The 13,697-nt window shown below is 37.9% G+C and overlaps 1 protein-coding gene across 1 annotated transcript; it reads right to left on the reverse strand.

Moving 5' to 3' along the window:
• Positions 1-8,159: 8,159 nt before the first annotated feature.
• On the reverse strand, positions 8,160-9,430 carry LOC126601823 (ethylene-responsive transcription factor ERF021-like). Its single transcript, XM_050268591.1, has one exon. It carries the CDS (start codon positions 9,348-9,350, stop codon positions 8,808-8,810), a length of 543 nt encoding a protein of 180 aa, XP_050124548.1. The 5' UTR covers positions 9,351-9,430; the 3' UTR covers positions 8,160-8,807.
• Positions 9,431-13,697: the final 4,267 nt, after the last annotated feature.

Consider the following 13,697-nt stretch of genomic DNA (forward strand, 5'->3'; position numbering starts at 1 on the left):
CCAAATAGAATAGGATTACTCCAAGCTTATCAACAAGACTTTTCCATACTATAACTGGCTCAATATGTCAAACTCATACTCACACTCTAACATTCTCCCACTTGAGTATGTGAAATGACAACCAGTCCTTCAAAATATGGAAGTGATCACTAAGTCTAAGTTAATCAAAACTTGAACTCACATTCAACTATACCTATGCATCTCAAAGCATGGAGCTCTAGAATCTCATCTGCACATCACAGAACTAATTCAAGAACCATAACATACTCAATTTGCATTCTGCAATCATGTGAACAAAAATTTCCAGTAATGTCCAAAAGCATTACTCCCACTCATTTAAGCCTATCTCAACACAACAAAGTCAAGACTCTAGCTATTAGTAATGAATATCATCAACCAACTATTCTCACAAAAGAACAGAAAAATGAAAGCTTAAAAGATGCTTCAACAAAATCACAAATCGATTTTCTAGCAAATAAACTATCATTCATAAAACCATGTCTTCTTGAAACAATTAATCACCTCAAAAGGAAAAATTGAATAACTAAAGAAAACCAAAATAAATTAAGCTGGAGAACTGACTAACAAGACTAAACCAGCTTATTAAAAACCATAAAATAACTTATCTTCTCAGAACTGCTACTTTTTCAAAAACCATAACATAAGAAACATCGTCAGCAATCCCAAATCTTCAATAGCTTAATCACTCCCATCGATCAAAAGATCTTGACAACATGGCCTTTGAATATATTATTTGGAAGTGCCTTGGTCAGGGGATCTGCTATCATCAGATTAGTTGATAGAAAAAGTATCTCAATTTCGCCTTTCTTTACAACTTCTCTGACTTTAAGGAACTTCACATCCATCAATCTAGAAGCTGAGGTTCTTTTGTTATTCTTCGAGAAGAACACAGCTGCACTATTATCACAAAACATCTTGACAGGTCTTTTCATAGATTCTACAATCTTCATCTCAATGACATAATTCCTTAGCCAAACAGCTTGTTTCATACCTTCAAAACATGCTACAAACTCTGTTTCCATTATTGAAGTAGATACAATTGTTTGTTTAGCACTTTTCCATGAAATAACCCATCCACACAACATGAAAATATAGCCACCAGTTGACTTCCTCTCATCTACATCCCTTGCAAGATCTGAGTCTGTATAGCCTGTTATTTCCAGTGTATCATCTCTGCCATTTACCAACATATGTCCCTTTGTTCTCTGTAAATACCTCAAAACCTTCTTCACAGAAACCCAATGAGCCTCACCTGGATTTGCTTGAAATCTTCCCAACAAACCAACAATAAAGGCTAAGTCAGGTCTAGTACATACATTGGCATACATAAGACTATCAACCAATGAAGCATAGGGCTTCATCTTCATTAGTTTAATCGCATGTTCACTTTTAGGACATTGTTCTTTACAGAACTTATCACCCTTGTTTACTGGAAAATTAGCCTTGTTGCAATTTTCCATTCTTTACAGAAATTATCACCCTTGTTTACTGGAAAATCAGCCTTGTTGCAATTTTCCATATTAAACCTGTTAAGTACCCGATCAATGTAGCCTCTTTGTGACAAACCAAGAAGCTTTTTGTTCATGTCTCTCACAATTTCAATTCCTAAAACATAATGAGCCTCTCCAAGATCTTTCATTTCGAAATTAGCACTAAGAACAACTTTTGTTTCCTTCAATAACTGAATATCAGAACTTGCAAGAACAATGTCATCAACATATAGAATCAGAAAAATGAATTTCAATCCTTTGAACTTGAGGTAGATACAATCATCCATTTTATTCTCACAAAGCCACGTGCTGTCATTAATTGATCAATCTTAAGAAACCATTGTCTTGAAGCTTGTTTAAGTCTATAGATTGACTTATTAAGCTTACACACCATACTTTCCTTCCCCCTTTCAAGAAATCCAGTAGGTTGAACCATGTAGATATCTTCCTGCAATTCTCCATTAAAAAAATGCAGTCTTGACATCCATTTGATGCAATTCCAAATCATAATGTGCTGTTAAAGCCATGATCACTCTCATGGAATCCTTGGAAGAAACTAGGGAAAATGTATCATTGAAGTCAATGCCTTCCCCTTGAGGGAAACCCTTGGCAACTAATCTTGCTTTGTATCTCTCAATTCTCCCTATAGCACCCCTTTTGGTTTTATAAACCCACTTACAACCTATAGGTTTAATTGTTAAAGATGGAGTTACAAAAGTCCAAACCTTGTTCCTGCACATTGAATCCAGCTCTTCTTCCATTGCTTTCTGCCAAAGAACCATTTGTGCACTTTGCATTGCTTGAGTATAGGTTATAGGGTTATCAATGTCTCCCAGATCAAACTCTGTCTCTTGTAAATACATATAATCTTGTGAAATAACCGGCTTCTTAGTTCTACCAGATTTTCTCAATGTTGGCTGAAGTAGTGTATGGTCTGGTTCTTGAACTTGTTGCTCTTCATCTTGTATAGGTTGATCATTATTTTGAATAACTGCTTCAGAAGCTGCCAATGAAGTCACAACCTCATCCACCTCATGATCTGAGTCATTATTGGATACTGGTAGATTAGGTAATATTGGAACACATCCATAATCTAGCTGTGATGAACTGTTATGTTGTTGATCTATTTCTTCAATATTAAAACTATCTTGGACCAAATCAGAAACATCATCTTGCTCAAGGAATGTTGCATTGTGAGTTTCTTGGATTCAAGTTTATGCCTGAGGACAATAAAATTTGAAGCCTTTTGACTTATCAGAATACCCATTGAAGAAACAAGAATTGGTCCTGGAATCGAGTTTTCTCTCATTAAGGTTGTAGAATCTGGCTTCGGCCTCACATCCCCAAACATGGAAATGATTAAAACTAGGTCTTCTTCCAGCCTACAATTCAAAGGGTGTTTTAGGCACAATTTTGGAAGGTACTCTATTCAGAATGTAATTGGTAGTCTTCAGTGATTCACTGTCACATCCCGGCCTAGGCCCCTACCATATCCCAGGCTCGACTCCGCTGTAGCATGATATTGTCCGTTTTGGGCCCCGACCACGCCATCACGGTTTTTTTTTTTTGGGAACTCACACAAGAACTTCCCAATGGGCCACCCATCATGGGATTGCTCTCGTGTGAACTCGCTTAACTTTGGAGTTCTGATGGAACCTGAAGCCAGTGAGCTCCCAAAAGGTCTCGTGCTAGGTAGAGATAGGAATATACATATAAGGCTTAGAGGATCCACCCCTGGCCGATGTGGGATGTTACAATCCACCCCCCTTAAAGGCCCGACATCTTCGTTGGCACATATTCGGCCAGGGATTGATTTTGATACCAAATTGTCACATCCTGGCTCGGGCCCTCACCACATCCCAGGCTCGACTCCGCTGTAGCATGATGTTATCCGCTTTGGGCCTTCCTAGTGGGTCACCCATCATGGGATTGCTCTGGCACGAACTCGCTTAACTTCGGAGTTTCGATAGAACCTGAAGCTAGTGAGCTCCCAAAAGGCCTCGTGCTCAGTAGAGATGGGAATATACATATAAGGCTTAGAAGATCCATCCCTGACCGATGTGGGATGTTACAATCCATCCCCCTTAGGGGCCCGACGTCCTTGCTGGCACACATCCGGCCAGGGATTGGCTCTGATACCAAATTGTCACATCCTGGCCCAGGCCCCTACCACATCTCGAGCTCAACTTCGCCGTAGCACGATATTGTCCGCTTTGGGCCTTCCTAATGCATCGCCTGTCATGGGATTGCTCTCGCACGAACTCGCTTAACTTTGGAGTTCCGATGGAACCTGAAGCCAGTGAGCTTTCAAAAGGCATTGTGCTAGGTAGAGATGGAAATATACATATAAGGCTTAGAGGATTCACCCCTGGCCGATGTAGGATGTTACAATCCACCCCCTTAGGGGCCCAACATCCTTGTTGGCACACATCCGGCCAGGGATTGGCTCTGATACCAAATTGTCACATCCTGGCCCAGGCCCCTACCACATCTCGAGCTCAACTTCGCCGTAGCACGATATTGTCCGCTTTGGGCCTTCCTAATGCATCGCCTGTCATGGGATTGCTCTCGCACGAACTCGCTTAACTTTGGAGTTCCGATGGAACCTGAAGCCAGTGAGCTTTCAAAAGGCATTGTGCTAGGTAGAGATGGAAATATACATATAAGGCTTAGAGGATCCACCCCTGGCCGATGTAGGATGTTACAATCCACCCCCTTAGGGGCCCGACATCCTCATTGGCACACATCCGACCAAGGATTGACTATGATACTAAATTGTCATATCCTGGCCCGAACACCCACCACATCCCGGGCTCGACTCCACTGTAGCACAATATTGTCCCCTTTGGGCCCCGACCACGCCCTCACGGTTTTGTTTATGGGAACTCACATGAGAACTTCCCAGTGGGTCACCCATCTTGGGATTGCTCTCGCGCGAACTCGCTTAACTTCGGAGTTCCGATAGAACCCGAAGTCAGTGAGCTCTCAAAAGGCCTCATGCTAGGTAGAGATGGGAATATACATATAAGGCTTAGAGGATCCACCCCTAGCCGATGTGGGATGTTACATTCACCCCAAAGGAAACTAGGTAATTTTGATCTCGAAATCGTGCTTCTACCATCCCTATCAAGGTCATGTTCCTTCTTTCTGCTACCCCATTCTGTTATGGTGTAGCTGGTGTTGTGTATTGGGCCACAATGCCTTGTTGCTCAAGAAAACTAGCAAAAGGCCCATTATGTTAACATACTTCTGTGTACTTGCCAAAGTATTCCCTTCCTTTAACTGATCTAACAATCTTAATTACCAAGTTTAATTGTTTTTCAACTTCACACTTAAAAACCTTAAAACAGTCAAGAACTGCAGATTTTTCACTTATAAGGAAAACATGGCTATGTCTGGAGAAGTCATCAATGAAACTCACAAAATATGAATTATCACAAATGGTTTTAACTGGAAAGTGTCCACAAACATCAGTGTGTATGATTTCTAGTAGGTTTTGACTTCTTTTAGCATCTAACTTCCTAACATTTGTCATTTTTCCTTTTAAACAGTCAACACACTTGGATGTATTTTTGAAATCAACAGCAAGAATCAAATTTAGCTTTGACAACTGAGAAATCCTATCTTTTGAAATGTGTCCCAATCTTTTATGCCAAAGCATAAAAGAGTTTTTAGAACCATGCATTCTTTTGGTAGTAATGTTCAAAATATGCAGAAGATTTTTCTCTATTGTGCATTGTAACTTCCATAAGTTGTCATTCAAAAAAGCTTTACCTATTAATGAACCCCTTTTGAAAAACTTAATGCAAGTTTCATCACCAATGAAAACGTACTTTTGTTTAACTAATTTTGATGCAGAAATCATCCAATTGCATTATGAAACCAGTGTCTAATTTGAGTTTAACTACCCCAATAGCTTCAACATACACTTTTGTTCCTTCCCCAACATAAACATTAAAACTATTAGTTTCCTTTTGTTTTTCAAAACTATGCAATGAATTAGTTATATGGACTACTGAACCAGTATCAAACCACTAAGAATTGACATGTATTTCAATGAGATTCGACTCCTCACAAACATAGACATCAGTTCTACCTTTAGCCCTTAACCATTCTTTGAAAATCTCACAATCCTTCCTATAATGACCTTTGGTTTTATAGTGGTGACATCTCATTTTTTCAATGTTCTTAGTTTTCACATTAAGGTTGTTAGATCTAGGGGAGAAAGAATTCTTAGCAGGTATCACAGATTTATCAACATATTTAGATTTAGAAGATTTACCAGGATGAAAATTCTTCCCTTTAGCAGATTGCACGAAATTGACAATTTCAACTTCCTTGCCCTTCTCTTGTTTCTATCGGCTTTCCTCTTGCACACATTGAGCTATAAGCTCATCCACTGTCCAGAATTTGTCCTGAGTGTTATAAGACACTTTTAGTTGACTATACTTCTGAGGCAAGGCTTGCAGAATCATGAAAACCAACTACATTTCACCAATTTTGACATCCATGGAATTGAGCTTTTTAGCAGCATCAGTCATTCTCATTATGTGATCCCCGATTGATATTGCTCCTTCAAACTTGTAGGTGGTGAGAAGTGTAATATGTTGTGCAATCTCAGATTTCTGTGACACCTTGAATTTTCCTTGGATTGCCTTAAGATAATCAGATGCTAAGTCACACCTTTTGATGCCTCCACGCACAGTCTCAGTCATTCCACTCTCCAAGTTTGAGAGTGCAACCTTGTTTGCTCTTGTCCATCTTTCAAGTTCCACCTTTTCAGCCTTTGTGCTTCTATCATTGAGAGGTGTAGGTTGTGGAGTGTCTAGTGCCATATCGTACTCATTAAGGCTTAGAGGATCACATTCCATTCATAACATTTTCCAACAGCAACGGAAGCAATTTAATTAATGAACAATTGAAAACTTTCAAGTTGATTCAGCAGTATTCGTATGCAATTATGGATTTTATAGATTACATTATCTAAATCTTGCTATCTAACTCAAATCTTCAATATAACATATATAATATTTGAAAAATATGAATTTGTTAAAACATACCTCTCAAAATCAAGCACAAGGATTTGCAGTATTTGATAAGAATCAATGGAAAAGATGAAGATTTGTTTTGTTTCGCAAAGAATGAGAAGCATGAAAACTTCCCAACCAACACAACCGAAAAACAAAGAAAGAAGAAAGAGAAGAGCATAGGCTGTTAGCGGTCAAACATTTTAAAAGTTTTTAAATGGGTAACGGCTCTTCTAGTGAAACGATGTCGTTCGCATCTTTAATTAAATAGCTATTTTTTTTATTTTTTATTTTTTTATGTTCTTTTCCTGGGTTTCGACAGTTCATGATGAACACCCATGTAATACTTCATCAATTCTTGAACAAATTTCTCGAACTCAATAGCGATAATCAACCATGGCTCTGATACCACATGTAAGACATATATTCAACATAGCCCATAGATCACATATATGCTATTGAATCACGAAACACAAGAACAATATTACACTACAAGAATAGAGAGGAAGCATACCTGCAGAACTCGATGCAGAAGAAGAAGCCATCGCAGCCTTGGAACTATTAGACTTCTCCTCTTTAGCAAAACACAATTGCTCTCCAAATAATAGGTCTTTGGTACGAGATAAGCTGATAGATTGCATGAGCAGTGCCTAATGTTCATATATATACACATCGAATGTCTTCCTAACTAATTCTCCTATTAGAATCAGTATAGGAGAAGACAATCTTCCAAAAGATATCAACACAAGCAAGGACTTCAAACCAAATACAAGGTTAAGTCCGAATCCTGAGATGATTCTCAATACCAGTAATCCCAAATAGAATAGGATTACTCCAAGCTTATCAACAAGACTTTTCCATACTATAACCGGTTCAATATGCCAAACTCATACTCACACTCTTAACATTCACCCCTGCTGGAGGAGGAACTTCGTAGGAATTAAACCCATGGGCATTAGAGGGTAAAGCTGTTTAGTACGAGGAATGTTCGGTGTCCGAATGAGTATCAAGTAACTTAGTTACATTCATCGATGCAACAGAGACAGAGAGAGCATCTGTCCAAGCGATATAAGCACAAGAGGTTTGATTTTTACAACTGAGTTTGTCATGCATGTACGTTGATTAAGAATGGTGTGACCCTTGATAAGTTTTTAAGTAGCACTAACCACTGATATTCTCTGTTAGTTATCAACTTCTGATCAGGTTTGAATTAGTCCTTCTTGGTCTTCTCAGTCATAAGATTGACATGCCAATAAGTCAACCAATGGATTTTCTCTAAAAGTAATAGTGAAAGGTTGAACAGAATTTTATTTCAGGATGATGCTATTAAACATTCTCTAATACAGACGATGCTCACAATTGATATAGTAGAGCTCACATCTATTAGAAATAGTGTCGACAGATGTGTTACTTTTGTTTGTCCAAACAATTTTGTTGTTTATTTTCATTATATATTGAATAAACCACTCAATGGAAAAGGAAACAAAATGCATTTCACACTTAATTACCATTTCTCAACAATTTCATATTTGTCATCTCTCAGAAATAGGCATGGAAATTAGCACATAGTTCTTCGTATATTCCATTTTTCCAAATAAAAAAGATTAAACGAGATTAACTATTTTGCAATAGTCATGTGCGTAGTTCTTCATATGTTTAATAATAGTACACAAATAACTTAATAAGAATTAATAAGTGATTGCCCACACACTACTGTTACGTACATTAATCTCAATGACAAATTATTTCCATTACAACAAATAATGTAAAGACAATGGGAGCAAGAAAAAGAAATCACACGATCGAGTACACTCTTCTAAAGCTAATTTAAAAAGTAGCCAAAGAGTTTGTGGTCCTTCACACAACACAATCGATTCCACCTCACCTACTACCACACCAGAACTAATGCTTGATCAATCATCAGTGTCCCTCCAATCCAATTTTTAAATATTGGATCACCAAGAATGTCTCTTTCCATACACAATTAAATTATTTAATCTGCTGATTTTGTCAATCAATTCGAAACAAATTAAGCTCAAAGTTTACCAATCTTTTTTAATTGGTAGACTTGCCCCCATCTCTGTTTTTTTTTTTTTAATGAAGCTGTATCTGTTTGAAAGACTTATTTGAATATATAGCTCATATATTTTAGTCAAATTAACTACGTCGCACACATGTATTTTATAATAAAAATAATAATTTTAGGACATTAATGTATATATAGTTCGTATTTTGTCATTGTACTATTACGTAAACGCTAATTACCTAATTAAGGATCCCAAAGAGAGTCATTCTGCAGATCCTCCCACTGATTCTCAAAAAAGTCATTAGAGAACATCGTAGGCTCTGCCATTTGCATCCACATTTTGGGCGAGTCCAAGGGAGACTCGTTAATTGCCTGGATTTGACTCGGCGACAGCCTCACCCTGACCTGCCCGACGTTTGAGCTGGAGCCCCCAACCTCATGACCTTCAACCGCACCACCACCACCACTACTACTACCTCTCAGCATCAAGGCTGCTTCATGTGCTGCCATGCGTATGTCATCAGAGGTGGAACTGGCAGGGCGAGGCAAGTTATTGGCAAGTTCAGGGAAGTTGAGCCTCGCATCGCGACCCCGGAAATGCAACGCGGCCACATCATACGCTGCGGCCGCCATCTCTGGAGTCTCGAAGCTGCCTAACCAAATTCGGGTTTTGGTTCCAGGCTCGCGGATTTCCGACACCCATTTGCCCCATTTTCTCTTGCGCACGCCTCTGTAGACCGAAGAGGCAGGGCCATAGGCATTGCTAGAATTGGCGGGATCCCCCATGCATGCAGAGAAATGTGAGCAAAAATGTTAAATTTGGTGTGCGTGTTTGCTGAATAATAAAACTTTGAAGCAATGGTAGAACGATTATAAAACAAATTTGGTTGGTGAAAGTGTGATCCAGCTGATAGGTATTTATAGATGCGAATGTCTTGTAATTTTTGTAAGATACGTGGTCGCATAACATGAAAGGAAGTGAGCTTCCAAGCAGTTGCCTTGCCCAGGTGCATGCTCACAATATTATCTTCTTTTCTATTTGTTGAAGGATCTAAACAAAATAATTAAAATTAAATTGAAATATAAAAAATTGGAGATGAAAGTTCAGGCAATCTATGATGAATCAAAAGATTGACAAGTATTGGAGGAATATTTTAAGCCAAAATCTGTGAGGACTGATGCAGTTAACCCAAGTAATTAATCGATAAATAGTATGTAAACTGTTGAGGACGCGGTTTAAACCCAGGTGGCATGAACTATATCCATTCTTCTTCTTCTTTTTCCAATTTTTTTGGTTGAAGCATGAAATCCATTCGTAGTCTGGACCCACTGAATATCCATTCTCATATAGAGGTCACCAGCATCAGCTTTTGCCAATCTGAGATAAGCATACAACCTTTCGTTGTTTTGTTTATTTTTCTTTGCAATAGGGCCCATGTTCCGTGTAATGTAAAAAATTAGAAACTTGTATAAAGGTTCTGAAAATATGACTTTAGCTCATAAAACTTAATTTTCTCTACATAAAGGCCGACATAAGTTTTTGGGTAAATTACATAGTAACCCCTCATGTTTGAGGTCTATTACAACTTCATACAACATCTTTAAAACATTTCACTTTCATACCTCAAGTACTATTTTATTTCAAAATAATACAACCGTTACATTTTCCATCCATTGATCTGTTAAACGCTGACGTGACTGCCACATTTGTGCCACGTGGCTGCCAAATGTGTGCCACGTGGCAAAAAAAATTTTTTTTTATTATTTTTTAAAAACCTAAATCTTCTATTAAAAACAAAAAAAACCAAAACAAATGCAGAAACCTCTAACCCAGCAAACTCACTTCCTTTCCCTACCTCCCACGCCCCCGCCCCCGCACCCGCACCCCAGCACCTCCCTTCCCCACCTTCCCAGACCGTCCCCCCGAGCTCTTCCCAACACCTCCCCCCACCCAGAAACCTTGTCCCCCCCTCCCGCGACATACCCACACCCTCCCCGCACGACCTGCCCGCAGAGCCACCTCCGACAAGCTCCCGCAGAGCCGTCAATTTTCTTCCCATTAAAACGGCCAATTTAACCAGCGCCACTAAAACTTTTCCTTTTTTTCATTCATACCCCTGAAACAATTCAAATTCCTCACCGAGGCAATCACTTCACTTTTACGGATTTTGGATTTAGGGTTTTGATTTGATTGGTTTCTGCTATCCAGCTAGGCTTTTTTGGGTTTTAGGAACTCAATCAAATTAGGGTTATTTTTCTTCTAATTATTGTTCAAAGAATCAATCATAGAAGAGGAGGCAATGGCGACGAAGTCATCGGAGGGAGAAGAGGATGCGAAGTTGACGGGAGGGAACCAGCTGCTGGTAGTCGACGACGATCTCAGAGAAATGGGCAAGAAGGCTGCTTGGAGCGTCAACTCTTGCAAGGCCGGCAATGGCGTCTCATCTTTCCGTGACGACAATCTCGACACCTACTAGCAGTTTCTACTCCAATTCCCCTTTCCCTGCTTTAATCCCTCAAAATATTGAAATCTTTGAATTTTAATTTTGTTTGTTTGTTCTTGGTTTGCAGATCCGACGATGCGCAGCCTCATTTGGTGAACATTTAATTCCAGAGGAAAGGCTTCAAGGTATGGTGGTTGCAGGTAGGGGAGTCGGGGGAAGAAGATGAAGATGGGGGAGAAGAGATGAGAGGAGGAAGGGGAAGACGAACTGAGTTGGGGGGTGGTCGTATGGGGTATGGGTTTCGCGGGGGTATGGGATCTGGGTTGTTCTCTGGTTTTTTTTTTTCCTTCAAAGGTGCAGGTATGGGGTGGGGGAAGATGGGAACGGGGAAGAAGAAGGCTGATGGGGGTTCACGGGGGTGGGGTTTTGTTCAGCTTTTGGGTTTTTATTTTTTTATTTTTTTTAAATTTAGAAGATTTAGGTTTTTTTTTAAAAAAAAAAATTATTATTATTGCCACGTGGCACACATTTGGCAGCCACATCAGCACAAATGTGGCAGCCACGTCAGCATTTAACAGATTAATGGACGGAAAATCTAACGGATGTATTATTTTGAAATAAAATGGTACATGATGTATGAAAGTGAAATGTTTTAAAGACGTTGTATGGGATTGTAATAGACCTCAAACCTAAGGGGCTACTATGTAATTTACCCTAAGTTTTTTACTTGAATAAAACCCTTCGACTAAATTCCACATCAGCAAATTCATTAATTATGTTTGGCTTCACACATTTAAAACTTATCAGATGCCTAAAATACCCCTATTGGAATTTTTTTTGGCTTAAATATCAAAATGGTCATTGTGTTATAGTCATACTCATATGGCCAATTTAGTCCTTGTGTTTTCGACTTGGCTAATTTAGTCATTGTGTTTTTCTTTGTTAGCCAATTAAGGACATTTCATTCAATCTCTTTTAAAAAATTCATAAGAAAAATTCATATGAGAAATAATTACCCTTTCTCTTTACATAAAATTGCAAATCATTGAGAAATAACACATATAAGAAATAAAACTTCCAATCTGAAAAATGATTTAGGTTGTGACATATAGAAAAGAGAGGGGGTAATGTTAGGGAGGAGGTTAAAGAGTTGGGAGGAGAATAATTTTTTTTTTAATTTTTAATTTTATTTCATTTTAAATATTTAAATCAAATAAATTATAAGTTTATAAATAAGTTTATTATAAATTATAAAAAAAATTACAAAAATTAGATGGAAATGTCCTTAATTGGCTAACGAAGATAAACACAAGGACCAAATTGGCCAAATTGAAAGCACAGAGACTAAATTGACCAAATGACTAAAATACATGGACCATTTTAACATATAACCCTATTTGAATGTTTGATGTACATAATTAATGCCATGCGGATTGTAAGAGAGAATTAATGATTTGACAAAAAAAACATTAATTGTGGAGCCAAAAATAATCACAAAGTGACACGTGGATTTTTGGGTGAAGATGACAAATTTATCCTCAAGGCATACCGGGTCTCCTACACACGAACAGTGGAGAATCATCTATCAACCAAATCAGGAGTACCCAAAATAGGTAACAAGTTCAAATTTGTCTCATCCACCCTCATTCCATAACCTCCAAAAACCTCCCAAAATATTTCTTTTATTATGATAATTAGCCAATTAATATATTTATACCTAATTAATATATTAATTGCTAATTGAATCACCAAATAACACCCCAAAACACACTTAAAGGCTGGCCACACCCCATTCCCTATATATATGACCCTATTTCTTCTAAAAAACTAAGTTCCACACTCTTGCAAAACTCCAAAAAACTCTCCAAATATTTTTCTCTCTAAATTCTAACTTTGGCATCAGAGGTTCTTCGGCCAAAGATCTCCCATTCATCGTGGGCGCGTGAGGCTCTTGGCCTTGACCTAAGGTGTTAATTGTTTTGTAGGTGCAATTTTGTCTAAGAAGAAGAAGGCAGAAATTTGCATCCACATTAATGTTATAAATTCATTGCCTAATATATTATAACATAAAACATGTCTAATATATATATGTTATTATACATGCTTAATTGAGTCAATAAAATTATATTTTACATGTTAATGTAGGTAATTTTTTTCACACACACACATATATATCAAAAAATGCCTGATATATATAAAAATCATGCAAAATAATTTACCTAAAAAAAATAATGTTATTTGAATAAAATAGCGCACCTACTATTAATCTCCCATGATTTTGAGTTGAATACACACATACTAACCTATATAGTCCCATTAGTTACGTTTGTGATCCATATATAGTCCCATGAATTACGTTTGTGATCCTATGAACCATCAGATTTCAAACAAATCACTGAAGTCTGACGTCGTCCAAAGAACAATTTGAAAATCCAAAAATTTAACTGACATAAGATTGAATCTCACCATCATTTCCTCTATTCATTTTAAATCTTAAGAAAAGATAATCAAATTCATATCTAGCTTCATCATTAACTAAAAGGTGACAAACTCCTAATTGTGTATTTCGCTTATCTCCATATTAACACATGATCTCGAACCTCACACTTTAAGGCTCTGTTATTATTTGAGAGCTTTTAGGTGAGATCAAAGATCATATTCATTAACATGAGATAACTAGTGATGCCTC

Source organism: Malus sylvestris, chromosome 15 (assembly GCF_916048215.2).
Source record: "Malus sylvestris chromosome 15, drMalSylv7.2, whole genome shotgun sequence".
Lineage (NCBI taxonomy): Eukaryota > Viridiplantae > Streptophyta > Magnoliopsida > Rosales > Rosaceae > Malus > Malus sylvestris.

Excerpts from the sequence above, each read along its gene's own strand:
- LOC126601823 (XM_050268591.1), bottom strand. The coding sequence starts at position 9,350 with ATGGGGGATCCCGCCAATTCTAGCAATGCCTATGGCCCTGCCTCTTCG.